The 18,983-nt window shown below is 43.5% G+C and overlaps 1 protein-coding gene across 1 annotated transcript in view; it reads right to left on the bottom strand.

The window, feature by feature from the left end:
• Positions 1-6,604: 6,604 nt before the first annotated feature.
• Positions 6,605-18,983, bottom strand: part of NUP160 (nucleoporin 160) — a 56,329-nt gene continuing 43,950 nt past the window's right edge. The window contains exons 26-36 of the mRNA XM_056851406.1: positions 17,999-18,095; positions 17,809-17,914; positions 16,807-16,967; positions 13,537-13,597; positions 12,287-12,397; positions 11,690-11,813; positions 10,630-10,731; positions 9,348-9,489; positions 8,227-8,352; positions 7,689-7,793; positions 6,605-6,833 (exon numbers count right to left, since the gene is read on the bottom strand). Of these exons, the coding sequence (XP_056707384.1) occupies positions 6,747-6,833; positions 7,689-7,793; positions 8,227-8,352; positions 9,348-9,489; positions 10,630-10,731; positions 11,690-11,813; positions 12,287-12,397; positions 13,537-13,597; positions 16,807-16,967; positions 17,809-17,914; positions 17,999-18,095 (1,222 nt within the window). The 3' untranslated portion in view covers positions 6,605-6,746. The remainder of the gene's footprint in view (positions 6,834-7,688; positions 7,794-8,226; positions 8,353-9,347; positions 9,490-10,629; positions 10,732-11,689; positions 11,814-12,286; positions 12,398-13,536; positions 13,598-16,806; positions 16,968-17,808; positions 17,915-17,998; positions 18,096-18,983) is intronic.

The raw sequence follows: 18,983 nt of genomic DNA, 5'->3' as shown, positions 1-18,983 counted from the left end.
TTCAGGTCCGGACCTTGGTAGCCAGTCAGAGCCCTCCTGCCTGTCGCCTGTCTGGGCAATCCGCTGGTACACTTGGCTGCGAAGTGCCCCATTCTTCCGCAACGTAGACAGGACCTCTCTCTGAGGCGGCGCGCTCTCTCTTCCGGGAACCGGCTTCGAGTCCCCTCGCCTCGGTGTACCTCCGACGCAGCGTTTCCCTTGGTTGGGCCTCTGGGGGGGGGGTTCCTTCCCCGGGCGATCCTTGGTGAACTGCAGGGTAAGCTTGCGGTGTTCTACTTGCCCTGCCAGCCGGATCCAGCCCTCCACAGTGTCAAGATCTCCCAGAGTCAGGCAGCCGTCCAACACTTCCCAGCGTAGTCCCTCGCGAAAGTGTTGGACCTTGGTGGCTTCACTCCACTCTCGCACTTTGCACACCAGGGACTGGAACTCCTGGGCATATTCTAGCACTGACCGGGACCCCTGCTTCAATTTGCGCATGGCAATCTTGGCCCTTTCTGCCCGTTGAGGGTCCTCAAACCGGCAGTGCAGGGCTCCCAGGAACTCATCGAGGGAGCGCAAAAGTCCAGGGTTAACTTCTGTTGCTGCCACTGCCCACTCCACTGCCTCCTTTTCCAGAAGCCTGATGGCATACCGCACCCGGGCTTCTTTGGAAGGAAAAATCTCACCCTGGTCGTTCATGAAACCAGAAAGTTGTAATAAGTGGGGTAACTGGGTGCAGGTCCCATCAAAGGAGATGTTCAGGTCCCGGGCGACTGTGCGTGGAGGATAAACGGGGTGGTGGTGGCCGCAGCGCCGATGGACGATCGGAGTCCTCTCACTGTTCCTGCTAGCGCTGTCATCTCCCTCTGCAGGGCTCCCAGCTGGGCCTGAAGGTCCCGATTCTCCCGGGTCAGGTCGTGGTTTCACTCCTGTAGAAGATGGTGTTCCTCCTCCCGGGGGCAAGGGGTCGAGGTGACTGGCGCCTAGTCTCAAAGCGGTGTCTCCCTCCTGGAGTACCTGTCTTCCAGCGGGCCTCGGTACAGGTGAACGAATCTTGGGGTCGTTGTCGATCGGTGGAGCGGTGCCTCCTCGGCAAATTCTGCGGGGTACCCTGCCGGGGCTGCTTCCTCCTGGAGCGGGCCGGCTCCCTCCGGGCCTGCTTCTTCCCGGAGCGGGCCGGCTCCTTCCGGGGCTGCTTCTTCCCGGAGCAATGCCTCTCTCTGCCGTTCTGACTGGCAGACACGCTCGTACCGCCAGATCAGTTCGGCGGATCGGGACGACATAGAAAACATCTTTTTAAGAACAAAACTGGTAGAAAAAAAAATAGCGATTCCAGCCTAATGTCAGGCTTCAGCAAATACACGGCGCTTCAGGCAATAGAACTCAAATCCAGACAGAGCAGCGATTCAAGGATTTATTCCGAAAGTCAGTGATTTCAGTAAGGAGACGAGCAAGGCTGAAATACATGACTGAGGGAGTATGGATACATATATAGGGCTGATACAATAGGGTTACAGGAACAAAGACAATGTAGTCGTTTCCTGCCGGTAATCACTTAAAACTGAACAGAAACAATTGTGAGCAATCAATGGAGGAGATGGCCGAGCTCTTGGCTTTGTGCGTGGGCCCCGATATCAGATCGGAGATTTACACGGGCGGGTCTCAATACAGTTGTAAATCCCTGGCCGAAGCTCGTGTGCAAAACGGGGGGGGGGAGGAGTGCACGGAGAACTCCATCTTGTTCGCGGGGAAACCATCTTGTTTGGGAATGGAGCTGTTAGAAGCCCTATCTGACATCTAGTAACCAGCGTATATTTGCAATATGATCTCTAGTGCCTCTTCCTTTTCTGAAACCAGCTTGAACATCAGGCATTTCTCGTTCCATATATGGTAACAGCCTTTGCTGTAAAATTTTGAGCATCACTTTACTTGCATGAGAAGTTAATGCGATGGTCTGATAGTTGCTGCAATCTTTGATGTCTCCTTTCTTGGGAATTGGAATGTAAATGGATCGTTTCCAGTCTGTGGACCACTGTTTTGTTTTCCATATCTGTTGGCATATTCTTGTCAAGATTTTGATGGACTCCGTTTCTGTGGCTTGGAATAGCTCTATTGATATCCCATCTGCTCCTGGTGATTTGTTTCTCCCGATTGCTCTCAGTACAGCTTTCACTTCACTTTTTAATAGAACTGCTAGTGAACTGTTTTGACCCCCCAGCTCCTTCATTTCCTTATGTGCCTGCCACACGGCCACCCAGGATATGAAGGAGGGGGAGAGTAAATGCAACCTTCCAAGAACTCCGGTTGCTACTGGAAAACTAATCACCTTTGACACCTATGACAATGCCCAGGCAGACCATGCTTCCCCTTTTGGCGACACGAGAAGCCCTGGTTTTACAAATGGGGGTACACGTTAGCCCATGAGGCCCACTATGTGAGCCACATGGGAATGGGGGGAGGTTGGTTGGGGGAACTTATAATCTTTTGATTTAGTTATGTAGTTATGTAATGATTAAGTTTTGTACTAATTAGTCAAGTTATTTACTAATACTGGATTATCGTGGGTGAACGCATTTCCCACAGCCATGATACATTCCTGTTTTCCTGTTTTTATTTTAAGTTCTTTTTCCTCCTCACTACACCAGCCTAACGGAGGAACGTGACATGATTACTAAATATGTTTTGTCTTTCTTTAATACTTTTGAGGGTCACCCAAGGAGAGGTGCAGAACTCACAATCCGTATGGGCTGACGTGGCATAACATCCAGCCAGGGGACCTGGTGTGGACACTGACATTCCGCAGGCACAAGTTCCAGCCAAAGTGGGAAGGGCCGCACAAACCGCTCCTGGTAAACCAGCTACTTCTACCAAAGTCCAGGGAAGAGACCAGTGCTTCACACGCAAAGGTGGTGGTGTACCCTGAGACGACTGCAGAACAAGCCAGCCGAGAGCCAGGCCAACCAGGAGAAGACAACTCTATCCCGATTCCCCCGCCTCTCTTTACGCTACAAGAGGAGGCGCTTCCTGCGACCACCAGCCCAGTGCCCCAATGAGAACCATATTTGCCTACAACCACGCCACCAGCAGCCAGAGACACCTCATGACCCTTGTACATACTTTAGCCCCCCTGTACCAACTGAACTGTTGGGGCGAATTCTGCCGTTGGAGTGCATTTTTGTTTTGAACTTTTGAACTTTCATTTTGCTTTGAACTTTGACTCTCTGATCTACAACGACAAACACTTGCTGATAATAAAAGTATACAGTATTGCCACCCCATCTGAGATAGTAAGAATTTTTTATTGGGCAGATAGTCAGGAGTATCCCACTGGACAGGACTCTGGGAGAAATCCCTCACCAACCCCCAGGACGCTTTAATAAAGAGAAAAGAAACCCCATTACCCCATGACAATCCAGACCTATTTAGGGAATTTTGTAAGTGTGTGTGTGTGTGTGCAGTGTTTTTCGGATTGGTACTAAGCAATGTCTGTGAACGTTGAATGATGGTGGGAGGTATGTTGTTTTCGTTTCTGTGGGGGTTTGGGTATGGGATTGTTGAATCTGTGAAAGGGCTCTAAAATACAGGGCTGTTCTGTTCACAGTTCTAGCCAGCAATCTAATCTGAAATATTCCAAATTTAGTTATTTTAAATATACCCCAGGATTCTTGATTCTGGACATAGTTTATGCAAAGCAAGCATTTGTTATGACTAAATGGGGGACCTCAGTATGACAACATTTTACTTTACAACAAATTGTAATAAAATGGTCCCAATATATATTACATCCATTCACAGACACAACAACTTCATACCACTTTGCAACGCCCACACACACATTGAAGGAGGAGCTTTATAAAAGTGCTCCACAGAACGATGGTATGTAGACAGGAGAATATATTAGAAAGTGTAAGGGAGGTGTCCAATAAGTTAAGGAAATAGGATGCATAGAATGGTTTCAGCAGCTAGCTGATAGAAAACAAATGAAAGCAACTTGCACAGCATGACATTTATGCAAACACAAACCCCAGGATTATTTTTCATTTACAGAATTGGTTTCCAAGATTGACAGGATGGGTTAAGATACTTGTGTAATGGTTAGCACTCTGGACTTTGAATCCAGCCAGCAATATTTATACTTTTAGGCCGCAACCTGCTAAATTGTTTGGGTTTTTCTTAACCCAAAAATGGGGGACTGTAGTGAGAATATTTTATATTAAGTTTGTGTTAAGAAAAACCAATTTTATTAATCTGTAGCTTATTAATCTATAACTTAGAAGCCATATGAAGACCTGACTTATAGCTGACCTCAGCTCCAATTAGGATTTTGACCCTAAAGGGCATAGGAGATTGCATTGCTAGGAGCTAGTCACCCAAAGCACATTAAGTGCTCCAATGTTCAGAGGAGCAAGGCCATTTAGAGGGAGATTGTTTTGGTACATTGGCTGACCGGACAGAACAATCAGTCATCAAACCTGGACACTGAAATAATTATTATGGAACAAGAGATCCTCTAAACAACTTACAGCCATGATTTGTGAAATCTCATATCCTGAAAAATTTGGCAGGAGGGGGCCATGTGAGACCATCTCCTCACGGTCCAGCCTATAAAAAGGCGGTCCAAATGTCCAGTCCTTTGTCCTTCCCAGGGAGAAACCATTCCGTCTCTCTTTTGGAATGACCCAGAGCAGCTCTGATTGTCTGTCTGTGTATCAGTCTCTATGTGGGGTGTTGTTAAATCTGTTTAAGTATTCTTCTCTTTGCCTTACAACCTTTTGTAAGTTTAATAAACCTATATGCTTTACTGCTATATGTGTGTGGTCTGAGACTGTCCTAAGCACATGGTTTGTGTTTCCCTATTACGTTCTCTGACTTTGCTTTGGTAAAAGGCAGGCAAAGAGGGCCATGCACAACGAACTCAAATTTTCTAGCCACAGTCTATACTCAATGCAAATGCATTTTAGCACCTGCAAACCAATTTATAGTTATTATTCCAAGTCTGCATGCACACAAATAAACATTTAAATAAAAAAACAGCAAGACAACAACCATATAAACAGAAACTGGCTGACATTACTTTAGTGATTACTGGACGAGATGGATTATCTGGATCCTTTTCAATCTGATTTCCAGAAGTTTTGGGGCACATACTATTTTGCAGGTGATCTATGCTAGGGAGGAGTGTGTCCCTGTTGATTCCTCTGGACCTCTTAGCAGCCTTTGGTATTATCAACCATGGTTTCCCACTAGACCAATTTTGTAGACAGGGAGTAGGGTACACAGTTTTATAGATGTTCTAGTAATGTTTGGTAGGCAGGTGCCAACTGGTGAAGCTGGGAGTCTACTGCTATTTCAGTAGGATTCCATCTTATCCCTCATGCTATTTAACATGTAACTGCTGAATGTCACAATTCAGAATCCTGGAGTTAGGTGAAATCAATATGTGGATGACATTTATCTCTCTCCATCAGATCCCAGTGAACCAGTTGACAACCTTGGCTGCTGTCTAGAGTCAAGCTAACTTAATCTAGAAAAGATCAAAATCCTATTAATCAGTGACAATAGAGGGAATAGGTTTACAGTCTATTTTGGATGAGGTGGCACTCTTTAAGAATCAGATTCATGGATTGGGTGTACTTCTGAACCTGGTTCTGTTTTCTGGAGAAACAGTTTGCTGAAGTGGGCAAAATTCAAAGAGCTGATGATGACTTTTAAACCCGATATAGATCAGCACCAGCATTTCTGCATGACTACTTTCACCCATACCTTTGAACATAAGATTCTCTGAGAGTCTTGCCCCGTATACCCCTAGAACTGGAAGCAAGGAGAGTGGACATTCTGGACGAGGCCTTATCAGCAATTTCCCCCAGATTATGGAACATCTGCTCTGAGAGTATTTGCTCAGCCTCCTCACTCCAAGAATATCAGGTTAAGGCATTCTAGTTCCATAAGACATTTGGTGAGCTACTGGTTGATGCTATTTTCCTATTTTATGGCTTGACTGCTGCACAAACCTTTTAAAATGCTGCTGCTGCTTTTCAAAACTGTATGGCTTTTTATGAATTTCTTTTATTGCTATATATTTTTGTGAGTCACCTTGGGCATTGTTTGTTAGTAGAAAGGTGGGATACAAGTGTCCTAAAATAAACTGATTTTCTTCCAGCAGAGAATTATCATTGCAGGCAGCAAATAGATACTTCCAAGGAAGGCTGCTGATAAGTTTTGCCATTCCCATGAAAATGCCGATCACATTTTGTTTCCTTCAAAACAGGCAACCTTAGAAAAGATACATAATTTTAAGCCACTGAGATTTTAAAACAAAGTTTTCATTTTATTAAAGGCAATTCAAAAGTGTCACAATAAATAAAACCTTATTTAGAGCCCATGTATTGTACAATACAAGAAAAGAAGCAGATAATACAAAATATTTCAGTAGAAAGATGGTGGGAACATGCAATATACAAACTTATATTACTGGAAATGACCACCGACTTTTATGTCAATTCAGCATCTCCAGTATGTTATAAAACATCTTCCGTTTCCTCAAAGGGAATGTTTAGGATCATTATGAAAAAATAAAATTTGTATAATAGCACCACCAGCAGCGCACAGGGCTCCTTATGGCCCCAGCCAACATATTCAAAGCTAACAAATCTCACATATTTCATGACAGTTATGCACATCAGTCTCGAGCTCAGTTTTTGTAGCTTTGTCTTGGGAGCCACCAGGCACAAGGTGATTGAGAGAGGCCACATACTCCAGGCCATTTGCTAGTTTTGAAGATACAGGAGATCATGAGTAGTCACGGCAACTTGTTGTTGGTAGTCCTCTAATTTGTCATGAACCTTCTGGTATAGCTGAAAGAAAAAGCGGTGTGATCACTTGATGGCAATAGGCATTAGTTGCAGAGATTCAGAATGGAAGATACGATTGCCTTTTATAATCCATCTTGCCCCATTACTGAAGGGGTTTATCTGTGACAGATCTGTTTTTATGGAATAATTTTGCTTGTCCCCAAGTAAGAACTGGTGCCAGGATTTGTGGGATGTGCACTAGGTCCTGCCTACACTTTTTTGAGCCTGAGTGAAGCCACTAGAGCAGGGGTAGGGAACCTTTTTCCTGCCAAGGGCCATCTGCGCATTTATAACATTATTCGGGGGCCATAACCAGGTGTAGATCTCCCGGAGGGGGGGGGGAGACTATGGTTTCCAGGTCTCCAGCCACCACCTAGAGGTTGGCAACCCCAGGGGAGACCACGCAGAGGCCTGGAGGGCGCCCCCAAAAAAGAAGAAGAAAAGCCTTCCCCCCCACACAAACACCTGTGCACGCCGGCCCCATGCGACCAGGCCCCAACCTCCACGCCTCCCCCCCCCACACCCCCGGCCCCGGAGCTCCTGAGGGCCGCAGAAAATGTCCTCAGGGGCCGCATACGGCCCCCGGGCCTGAGGTTCCCATCCCTGCACTAGAGAAACCTATTAATTTCCTACAGGTTGGAATCTAGGTTCTGCTAATGGAGTGAACTTTCAAAAGTAATTTTACCTCCTTCATCCACACATTTCACCCAACAGCCCCTGTGCTCCCCCCCCCCCACTACTGAGTAAGTAAAACAGTAAGTCATACAGCACAGGGAGCTGCAGCAAGAACAGGAAATCAGGCAAACACCACCCATCCCCCCAGTTTAACTAATTCTATTTTTCACTCGATGTACTTACCACTGTGTTGTGATGACTGGCTGTGTTTTCCCCTAGTGCCTGAAGAAGCTGGTCAATGGCAGAATATGGAAGCCAAACTCTTGGAGATGTAGCTGACAATGGGACCTAAACAACAAAAAAACGAAACTTGAATATAATTTAACTACGGAGATTCCTATACATTAACTACATCACGAAGGAAACATCCCAGCTATGACTGGAGTGAAGGACCACTATTTGGACCCACAGTTGGCCAGTGTCAAAATTGCACTCAACCAAAATTTCAAAAAGGTTTGAATTCTGGATTAAGTAAGAAATTTTGCTGAACTATTTCCTTCTAAACACATTTATTCATGTTACCAAAATAAATCCTAAAAAATGTAGGCAGTAGGAAGCTTGTTTTTAAAAGGCTTCATTGCAAGCAAGGCACAAATATTTACTCTTTTTGCACTTTAAAAATCCATTGGAAGCTTCAGTTCTATAAGCTATATACTCTGATAATACAAAAACACTTTTAATTTTTTTCCAATATATTATGAATTAGCGAGCATTTCTTTACCTCAATTCCAAAATAGCTGTGTCCTTTCCCAAGTACGGCATCCACATACTCTAATACCAAATCCACAGCTTCTTCTAGCAGGTCATAGTTCAAATAGAGGCGGAGAAGTTCAGCAGCATCTACCTTCTGTGAAGAAATAAACAAAATTCAAAGCTAGCTTGCATGGTGGTTTCCCAGCCACAAAACGTTTTACATTTGAGCAGTGTGATGAATCATCAACAAGTAGCCCTCATTTGTTGTTGATGAGGTTTCCAAGAATCCAAGGCAAGCCTGTTACCCAGAAACTCCTTGCAGATTATTGCAAAATCCTGGATCAATTTATGACAATCGAGGAAAAAGGCTATCTTGCACTTAGCCTATGGCAAGTTCACCTTCCTGCCATTCTCTCAGATCCCTGTATCCCTTCCAATCTTCACCATCTTACTGTGCTCCTTGGTAAGGCAGGAAACAACTGAACTCCTGCCCAGGAGACCGGAAGTTAGAGTTTTGGTTCTGCCTCCTTACTGGACAGATAGGACTCACCCATGACAAGATGCCCCCCCACAGAGTGAGAATAAACACTGAGTGCCAAGCACAGGTCAGCAAGTCATACAAGAGGAAGAGGGGATTGCTGAGTAATGATGCCAATGGAGTCAAGGCCAGGTCCATGAGTAGCAGACCCAGAAAATCAGAGTCAGAAAACCAAGCATCAGGAGGTATGCCGTACTGATGAACTCCACCACTGAGTAACTTAGCCTCAAACATCCTGCTACTGCTGTATGTGTGCAGTAGCAGCATGAACTCGCAAAAATCAGCAAAAACGGTAGTTCTTTAGGGGCTTGCTACCCATCAGGTAGGGCTCTGTGACCTAGCTGAGGGTTCCAACTCATAGGTTCACAGGGTAAGCCATCTAATGGTATCCTAAGGGGGGGGGGAGGGGAGATTCCCTGTTCTATTAAGAACACACAATATATATAACAATTCTGATCTTGAGTTCCTTGAGAAATATTAAACAAGTTTACACAAAGCTACAAAAAAGCCACTGAAGTTAAGTAGTCACTGAAATAGATTTAACACACATTGTTTTGTAACATCCATGCTCCCCAAACTACAATTTAATAATGCAAAAAGAAAGTATTTACTTTGTAACTGTTGATAAGCCAGTTAGGCAAGGGCACCCCATGAGACAGTAACTTGTTGATTACACAGCGATGATGTAAGTTGCTCTGAGACTTGAATCTGTCCAGGTAGGATGATAAAAGACGCCATGCTTCATCTGTTGCACTACAATTCAATTAGAATACACTTTACTATGTTATCAGATCTACCTGTACACATAAGTATTGGGCTACCAGTGGAAAGCTCTCATCCCCAAATTTTGGCTTGACTTTTATTAGCCAAGCTATTATTTGTGGTTGCTTCTGGCCTTTCCCTAACTCCAATGACATATACAGACGACTAATATTTTTACATTGGGTTTTTGCACCCTTTCTGCAGTCCTATATTAGAGAAACTGCTCTGCTAGTACCACCCAGACTGGGATACTTAAATTGAAAGAGCCCCTTCTATCTGGGACTTTTTACTGTTGTACAGGCCTGCTTGTCAGGTTTGTCTCTTACTGGGTTGTTACTTTTTGGTTGGTTCCATTTTTCCCCCCTTATGCTGTTAATCTCTCTCACCAGTTAATATTAGTGTGTAATGTTTCTTCGAATCCAGACCCTGATGTCAGTTTAATTTCATTTCCATTCCATGTTTGTATACTTTCTTGTCTTGCATTTTTTATTGTTCAGTTGTTAACAAGGCTACTTTTAAAAGGCAGTTATTTAGTCTGTACAATTAATTTAATTTGTGTTATTGCTTGATATACTTTATACTGTGCAAGTAAGCAGCTCTGAAAACCTCAGTAGTTGAAGAATAGCATATAAATCTTTCAAACAAACTTCTTCAAGAATTAATTGATCCATCATAGTTTTTCTTGCTCTCACTGTCTGATTTGGTTAGTCATGCATCTGTCATCATACATCTAGTTCCCATGATGACACCCCCCTATATGGATCAAAAAACCAAACAAAGCGGGGTCCACCCAGGGAAGGGAAGATCTGAAAACTAAAATGGGGGGTTAACACCCCCAAGTATAACATGATGTATGGAGCCATTAAGGGAGGGGGGAAAGACATGCAGGTGGTATTTCGGGTTGCTGTAGCAACCTGAAATTATTCCTCAATGTAGTTTTCAAAACAGGTTTTTAAATGGGGTAGAATAACAGAGGGGACATAGGGGAGAGGGCATATGATATGGGCTGCCATAAAAGGCACAATCAGAAAATATGTTACTTTACTTACAAGAAATCTTTATTTTTATGCAGATTTACCACAGTTGTTTTGCACACATTAACAGCTTATTTTCCTACAAGGATGCCATTACCTGGTCTCTTTGGTTGCAATAACTGATGAGAACTGATTTGCAGCTAGCCAGTCCCATGCTTCTGTCAAAGCTGCTTCTCCTCCAAATTGGAGCTGAATGCATCTGGAATACACATAACAAGCAAAGGTACATAAAATGTAACTAAAAGTGTGTGTTTTTTAAAGGAAAAAATCTTTTGTATGCATCCCTTCCTGTAAAAATGGCATACAAGAAATTATCCTGTTTTACCCTGGCAATCATGTGTGGTTGATTGTGCTGAAGAACAGAGATATACCCAAGGCAACCTGACCAGGGATATGGACCTAGGCCTCGTTCATCCTCAAAGTCTACCCCTTATACTACACTGGCTCTTTACTTCAATTAGAGATAACTAGGGCAGTGACTAAAAATGGCTTCCAATGAAGAGCCCTAGATAGAAACCTGGCTAGATGGGCACTCTTGGAGCATGTGGAGCTGTTTTGCTGCCAATGGGAACACGCTGGCTCCATTACTGGCCTACGCTTGTGTCATGCCTCCCCTTATTCGGAAAATTTAAAACCCAGGGTACAAGGATCCATGACTGAACTGGCTATAGGGATTGTTGAAATCAAATCGGTGTGAGCATGAAAGCAATCTCATCAACAGGAAAGGAAAAACACAACAATACAAATAAGACTGATTCCCACAATGGATTGAGTAGAAGTAGTGAAAATTAACACCAATAGTAACGTTTTCACCCAGCAATTCACCTAATCTCATTTTGCTTCCACAACTTACAGCAACTGTTCACCAAGGCAACACATTCCACAGATCTCCAAGCCTCTCGAACATTTCAGCCATATACCCTCATCCGTATCACATTCTCCTTCTTTACCAACCAGTCCCAATGCTATAGACACAGGACTGCATCCAGAGGCAGAGAAATCGTTTTTGTGGCAGACTATGGTTTCAACCAAAAAAGGATACACACACTCAAGCATAATTTAAAGACAATACATTATGACAGCAGATCAACAGATGTTCCTTGATATTACAGCACTAATGTTAAGTACCTGAATAAGCCCAATATTTTGTTACATACTTGAAAGTAAGTCCCTCAAATACAGGTGTTAAGGAAAGGTTGAAGGTCTGGCAGAGAGAAATGGCAGTGTCAAAGAGACCAGCCTGAACCAGCAGGACAACCAGCTCCTCAGGGGATGAGCTTCCTGGGTAAAGAATGAAACTGGATTAATGTTGCCTTAAAACCAAAGTACTCAGGATTTCTGGTTAATCAATATGCTATACTATTACACATTTCAATACTATCAATATAAAAATCCCAATTTCAGTACTGGTCATAATTTTACACATGCAGCTGTTGCAACGTTTTTATAGAGGAAACCACCCAACCCACCTTTAATCATTGGGTGAACTGGGTCCATTATGGGCATGAAAGCCCTAACAGAATCTGGCTGCTTTGCATATTTAGAGACATCATAATAAATGATGGCATTTTGTGGGCTGAAGGTTTGCCACAAATTAAGATTTCAATTCCACTCCACACAACTGCAACATACAGAAGCTGGAATAAGAAGTGCACAGTAGCACCCCCCTAGCTGGCTTCCACCACCACACATGTAGACCAAGTTACTCACATCTGTATTATACTTAGGTGCTGCAAATACAATTCTAATCATACCTGCTACAGCAGCGGATGATGAATCATGCTGAGCCAAAGTTAGCCGTATGTGAGCCAGGGTGCATTCTCTTTCCAAATCTTTTAGTTCCAAGATTTCAATCTGGCTTCCCGCTATATTAAAATATAATTTCTTTATATTGGCAAGTTCAAGTGTCTATTCTTCAGACTTTAGAGTATAAACAGGCAAAATGAGGACCAAAAACCAATAATGGCAAAATAGCACTATCCCCTTTATTGCACTAATGTAATCTCCATTTCATAATGGAAGCCAAATAGAAGTCATACTTATCCTGACTTAACAAGGACTTTGATTTTTCTTCAGCGTTAGTATAAAGGATCCCATTAAACAACCGTCTGCAAGTCAGCGAGGCGGGAAGCAGAACCGCCGCAGCCACACCCGCCTCCTTCACCCCAGCCCCTCAAAGACCTGAGAGGCTTCAGGGACTGCTGGGCACTGAGCACCACAGTGGGCATCTCAGAGGGACAAGTGATGCTGCAGGGGCTTCACAACAATTTAGAAAAACTTGGGTATTATAAGCTAAAGAGATCTTATCACCTTTCCCCTCAAATAACTACAATGACAGCCAGAATTCTCTTCTACTCTACTCATGAAAACATAGAAGCCCTCTTAACATGGGGACTTGGCACCCTTCACCTGTTTGGCCTCCTGTCACAGTACTTCAGTTCCCACAGTTCTTGACTATTCCCTTCCTGACAACAGCTATCATACTCCTTTTAAGGCAGTTCTTAAAATATGTACTTTTAGAGTCCAGATATAAAAACCTGAAAAGTCAAGATTAATTTCAAACACTGATTTGAGCTTCACTAAACCTACCATACAAAAAGGGAAATAAGGATACAAAGGCATGCTTATTTTCTTAGTGGTGCGCAGTTTTATTCTTGTTTACTGAGTTGGCATTGAAAGATTTTAAAGTGGAATGCCAACATGGTACTGAAAACTGTTACAACCATACAGCTATTGAGCCAGAAATGTGATAGACCAGCAAGCCAAACTTTTATATCTCAAGGAGATCTTCTAGCTACTTAAGCAAATACACATGAACACAAGGAAAAGAATGTGTGGTGACAAGGCCAAAGGAACGGAAAGATATTACTTAGAAATCCAGCGAACCAGATATAGTTTAACCAATCACAATTTAACAGTATTCATTACATTTATATCTAGCTTTTCTTTCATTATGGAACTTATGGCGGCAGGCACAGCGCTCTAAGAACAGTAAGCCACTCACTTGGGACAGCAGCACATTCACCATCATGACTTCTCTTGGGAGATGCGCCCGGGCGTTCATACTAGTATGAAACAAGATAAGCACTCTGAATTTATTATCTGTCCCAAGTCTCTACAACATCTTCAGAATTACTTAAGGAATAATCAGGATTGTGTACTTTTCCATCCAAAATTTCACTACAAAGGTATGGAACATGGCACCTTTACTCTGTCAATCCTCTCAGCCCATCAATTCTAGTCCTTTTTGATAAAAGGAGTATTGCTAAAAAGGATAGCTTAGGGAGGAAACCTATCTCAAAAGTCACAGATAGGTTCAGAAAGCAGTCCATGGAAAAAGTTTAAATTAAACTGAGCAGCCCCTTGCCATTTTGACCACAGCCCTATTCCCAGGCTAAAACAATTCACCTATTCTCATATCCTTGTTTCTCTTCTCCAATACTGAAGCTACCGAAAGCAATATGACATATTCTGCAGGAAACTGGGAGATTAACACAGTAGAATTGGTCAGACCTACAACTTCTTCTACCATCACATAGGAACAGTGTTCAGTTCTTCACAAAGCAATTCAGCACAGTATATATTTGTTGCACAAGACTTTTCCTGCTGTCAGTGGCAGACCTCTCTTCACGGTGTTTTAAATGGAGTACAGAGACAATGCAAAGAATCTCATATGCACACTTACCTTAATCATGCTTAATATACTTTTATCTGGAGATTTTTCCTGACAGGACACACTGGGACAGTGTATCTGTGGCTAGTAAGCCATGGTGACTAAATGGAGCTTCCACATTCAGAGGTAGTAAACCTCTGAATACCAATGCCAGGAGGCAACATCAGGGGAAGGCCTGGGCCTCTATGTCCTGTTGTTGGACTGCCAGAGGAACTGGCCGGCCACCGTGTGAGACAGGATGCTGGACTAGCTGGACCACTGGTCTGATGCAGCAGGGCTCTTCTTATGTTCTTATGTACCGGTACCTTTTTTAAAAACAGCCCTTCAGTTTTTTTAACAGCCTCCTTGGACAGGCAGCAGGAGGAGAAGAAACTTAGAGTGGGGGGGAAAACTCATGAAGTTAAAGCCCCCACTGGGCTGCTGCCCCCCAGAGGCTGCACACCACCAGGCTGCAGCTTCGTCGGAAGGCAACGGCACGTGTGTCATGTGACATATTCCTCCTTTCCCAGTCTGCTCAGCAGCAGCCATTGTTGTCCTCGTATTGCCCTGGCAGTCTGCCTGCCACTGCAGAAACAAAGCAGGTAGTTAGCCAAGGAGAACCCTCTCTTCTTGGGAAAGGCCTGTCCAGCAACACAGACTGACTGCAGCTCGTTCTTGGGGGTGGGAGGTCTGCACAAAGTTCCCTCTAAAGTGGATATTGTTGGCCAAATGCCATGCTGCATTTAACTGTTTCATTAAACGTGAGCTGGAATACAATTACCCTGCTAAGACAAGTTCCTGGGATTTAATGCCACCAGTGCAGAAAGGGCTCTTTTTTGCATTATTGTCTCTGGTCTGCTGGACATTTGCTATTTCACCAGAAAGCAGAACTTTCCCCACCCACTTGGCCTGTCTTCCTGCCAAAGAACTCTACCAAAGATGGGCATCTGGGTGGGGGACAATTCAGTTCACCCACCCCTCTTGAAAGTTCACCAGAGCAGCCCTCCAGCAGAGCAGCTGCCCTTCAGAGCAGCGGAAGCCCAATGGCAGGGGGTAGAGGTGGAATGGTTCTTTAGGATGAACCCAGCGTAAGAAGGGGAGTCAGTGGTAGAAGGGTGTGTGGCACTGGCCAATAAGGAAACAATTCCTCCGATTACAGCTGCTGCTGCTGAGCTGATCTTGTCAGGTCAGATTGGGGTAAAAAGGAAGAATTCCAAAGGCCAAAGTGAATACAAGAAAACCCTTGTGGTGTGTGTGTGTGTGGGGGGTGGGGGGGTGGGGGGCTCCTGGCAAGGGTTTGCAGGATTTCCGGGTTCTGTACTCTACCCTTCTCCTCTGAGTTTGCTCTGTGACTCGAATGACAGCCTGACCCACAGAAAAGAAACAGGAGGAAGCTTTTGCTATGACTGTTGCTCTGTCACATGAAAAAAACACAGTTCAGGGCACCTTAAGGACTCCTTGTCCCATTCTCTCAGTGTATGTGTGTGTTTGTGAGTGTGAATGAAAATGTGGTACAATAAATTGGTTCTTCAAGGGCAACTGAAGCGGTTTGTGTTGGAAACTTAAAAGGGTGTGTTATTAACGTCTGCCCATCCCCACTTGCAAAGTCTGTCATGCCAAATGAGGAGACCTCTCCACACATGTGAGGAAAGGCAATGAGAACAGAACTGCTCATACTGTAAGGCCTCTGTATAGATCCACAGCATGGTCTCATTTGGAATATTGCTTACAGTTCTGTTGCTGCATTTCCAATAGGCTACTGAAAAAGCTGGAAAAAGAAGATGGCAACCAAAAAGGCAATGGAGTGATCAAAATAATCAATCATGTGGTGGCTTTCTGAGGGAGGCTTGTGTAGGCACCAGAGGGGAGAGATGTGTGTCTGTGGGCTTCAGGGTGGGATGGGGGGGCTCTGCGTGTGACAGGAAATGAGAGCGAATGCATGAGAATTAATCTCTTAACATATTTTAATCTCTTAATTCCATATGATTCCTTATACATTATTTAATTCCTTATGTATGAGTATGTGTCAGGCACTGGCCTGGAAGTCATGCCCTGAGCGCAGGTGGCTCTCCAAGGACTCTGGCTTGTGTAGCTTTGCTATTGTTTTGTCTGCTGAAATTGCTGAAAGTGTGATAACTGTAAACTGTAAGCCTTCATGGGAACCAGGGAATCGTCCTGGTAACCAACGTACTGTTTGATTTCTGTTATTATGTGCTGCCCTGTCCCTTTCCCCCCATTGAAGTCCATGACTAGCTTAACGTTAGTTTCTGCTCCTCACTGTATGCTTTCCTTAATAAACCTGCTTCTTAGGATACCTGCCTGGACGTCTGGTTTTTGGGAATTGCTAGGCGAACTCAGAGCTGACAGTATGGGCACCTTTTTGTTGCAATTTTTTCATCAAAAAAGCAGTACTTTTATCTCAATCAAACTGTCAGATAACTTAGGGGAATTATTATTGTGAAAGTTTCAAATTACCTAGCCACCTGTCTGTCTCCAGTGTAATGCTGGAAAATGTTTTACATGCGCTAATGAATATGCTAATCACGCAGTAACTGGATATTTATGAGAAAGAGACTGCTAGTAAGCAAACCCTAAAAAAGGAAAGAAATAAATTGTTCATACCACTGCACCAGAGGCTGGCTGTACTATCCAAGCATATTCAGGGCGAATCAGCCGCAAACAATTAATAGCTGCAAGGTAACAGTTTGCTTGCTTCTGCAGTCCACGAAGTGTGCGAACTTCTCTACCCAGACGCATTCCATATTCAAACATCACTGTTCCAGCTAAGGAAGAAAATACATAACATTTAATAACAGCACCATCTTACTTCTCTGGAAACTGCTATTTGAAATTTAACTAGGCTAAGAAATAATTTAAAAATTATCTAGGGTCTAAGGAGCAATACACAACAAAACCAGCCACACACACACACACACATATACAAAAGTGTAAATTTTCAGAGCTGGACACTAAGGTCTGGTTTACACATGCAATATAATGGGGTGATAGAGTGGACTTTAGACTACAATGATAGTTTTATGTGAAAAAGCATTTGGAAGTAGAAGCTGTCTTCTTGAAACACGAAGAAGCCATGTGCTATGAAAAAGAAAACATCACTGAGCTGTGAAAAAAGCTTGTTCCAAGAACAGTCATCATCAAGCTCCATACAGAGCAAGACTCCATCACATATGGGTCGTATCCAGTGGTGTCCAGTTCTTAGATGCCTCTGATGCTTTTCTTCAATTTTTATAATAATTTATCTAATTGATCGGAGATTCAGAGTAGAACTAGACGTTATTTTGGCAAACACAAAGGGCTGGATCCAAACTTTTGCAAAGAGAACAAGTTCATAGAAGCAGATCTTTTCCACCCTTCACTTCTCTCAGCAGCTGAACAATAAGCCAAAATAATAAGCCTCACGGCACATGGTTTTGAGAGTCTGGAAGCAGCAGGGGCAAAAGAGATTGGAACTGTCTGGCACCCATTAGCTATTAAAAATAAAGACTTTAATCCTATGTAGCATGTACTAGATGCCACCTTGTAAGCTTATCATATATGTTAAAGGCCACATGAACTGCCATTTGGAAAATCAAGGCAACTTCCTTTTAATTCAATCAGACGTACCTTTCCGGTAGTTATGGCGATAAATGTGGAAAGCATATAGCAGCTCATAGTAATTGTGAGTCATCAGATCTACTGCACGAGCACGATATTCAATTATCCCCACAACCTATAACACAGATAATTATGAAGCATAACTGAAGTATTCCCTTATACACCCTTACCTTGTCTCTAACAACCACAGACTACTTACTTCATTATGAAGATTCACATAAGGGAACTCCACAAGATCCTGAAGCTGGGAACGCTCACAGAGAACCACTACCAACTGTCGCAAACAATCCAGTTGCCTAGGGAAAAACCAGGTCAAGTTTTCTCTCTTTCAAATACTGAACTTTACTAAATAATCCTATACATGAATAGCTTATAAGCAATAGGATCCTCACATGTTACGTTGATATGAAAAAAGATTTGGCATATAGGATATAAGCCTGATTTGCTGTTGAATCTCTCTAAGAGAACAATGTGTGTGGCTGGAAACAAACTGGGACACAAGTTAGTATTACCATAGAAGGGGAACAACTCACACGAATACCTTCTCTGAACACGTTACAGTGTCTATCACCCCCATAAGAAAGTCACATAGAGCAGATTTACACAAGTGTTCATTACTCTCAACACAATTTGAATCTGAATGTATAAAACAGTTCTATTAAAAACAATTGAGAGTACATGGAAGTTCATTCTGTAGTGTTTCAACTGCGATAAAACTTAACATTTGATCCTGCAGGAGAGTGAGAAACACTAGTGGCAACCATAAACTTAATTATGGTGACCAATGCTCGTGTGAGGTTCTCCAGCCAACCTCGGCAATCCCAAAAAGTCACTCGCTCAGACAGGCAGGTCTAAAGCAGGTAAACGTTTATTCAGGAGCCGCAGGTACAGCATAAGCAATCCACAGATTCAAAGATGCTAATGGCAAACCAAACTACAAAGCATAACTTTAAGCACAAAGCAATCCCAGGTGCAAAACCAAGCAGGCCTGGGAATTAGGAGATAACGGTGCCTGGTAGGAAGTAGGGAGTGAGCACGCCATAATACTGAAGTTGCCTGCCTGAGACTCAAGGTCAGAGCAGGGGGGGAAGGGAAGGAGCGGGGACAGCTTGAACAGCTCAGAGAAACAAAACCAAAAGATGCACTTGAACAGAAATGGGCCTAACTCATGTCAAGAGCCTGTC

Source organism: Euleptes europaea, chromosome 6, assembly GCF_029931775.1.
Source record: "Euleptes europaea isolate rEulEur1 chromosome 6, rEulEur1.hap1, whole genome shotgun sequence".
NCBI lineage: Eukaryota > Metazoa > Chordata > Lepidosauria > Squamata > Sphaerodactylidae > Euleptes > Euleptes europaea.
Note: the sequence above shows the minus strand (reverse complement) of the source record. Positions and strands in the feature narration are given on the sequence as shown.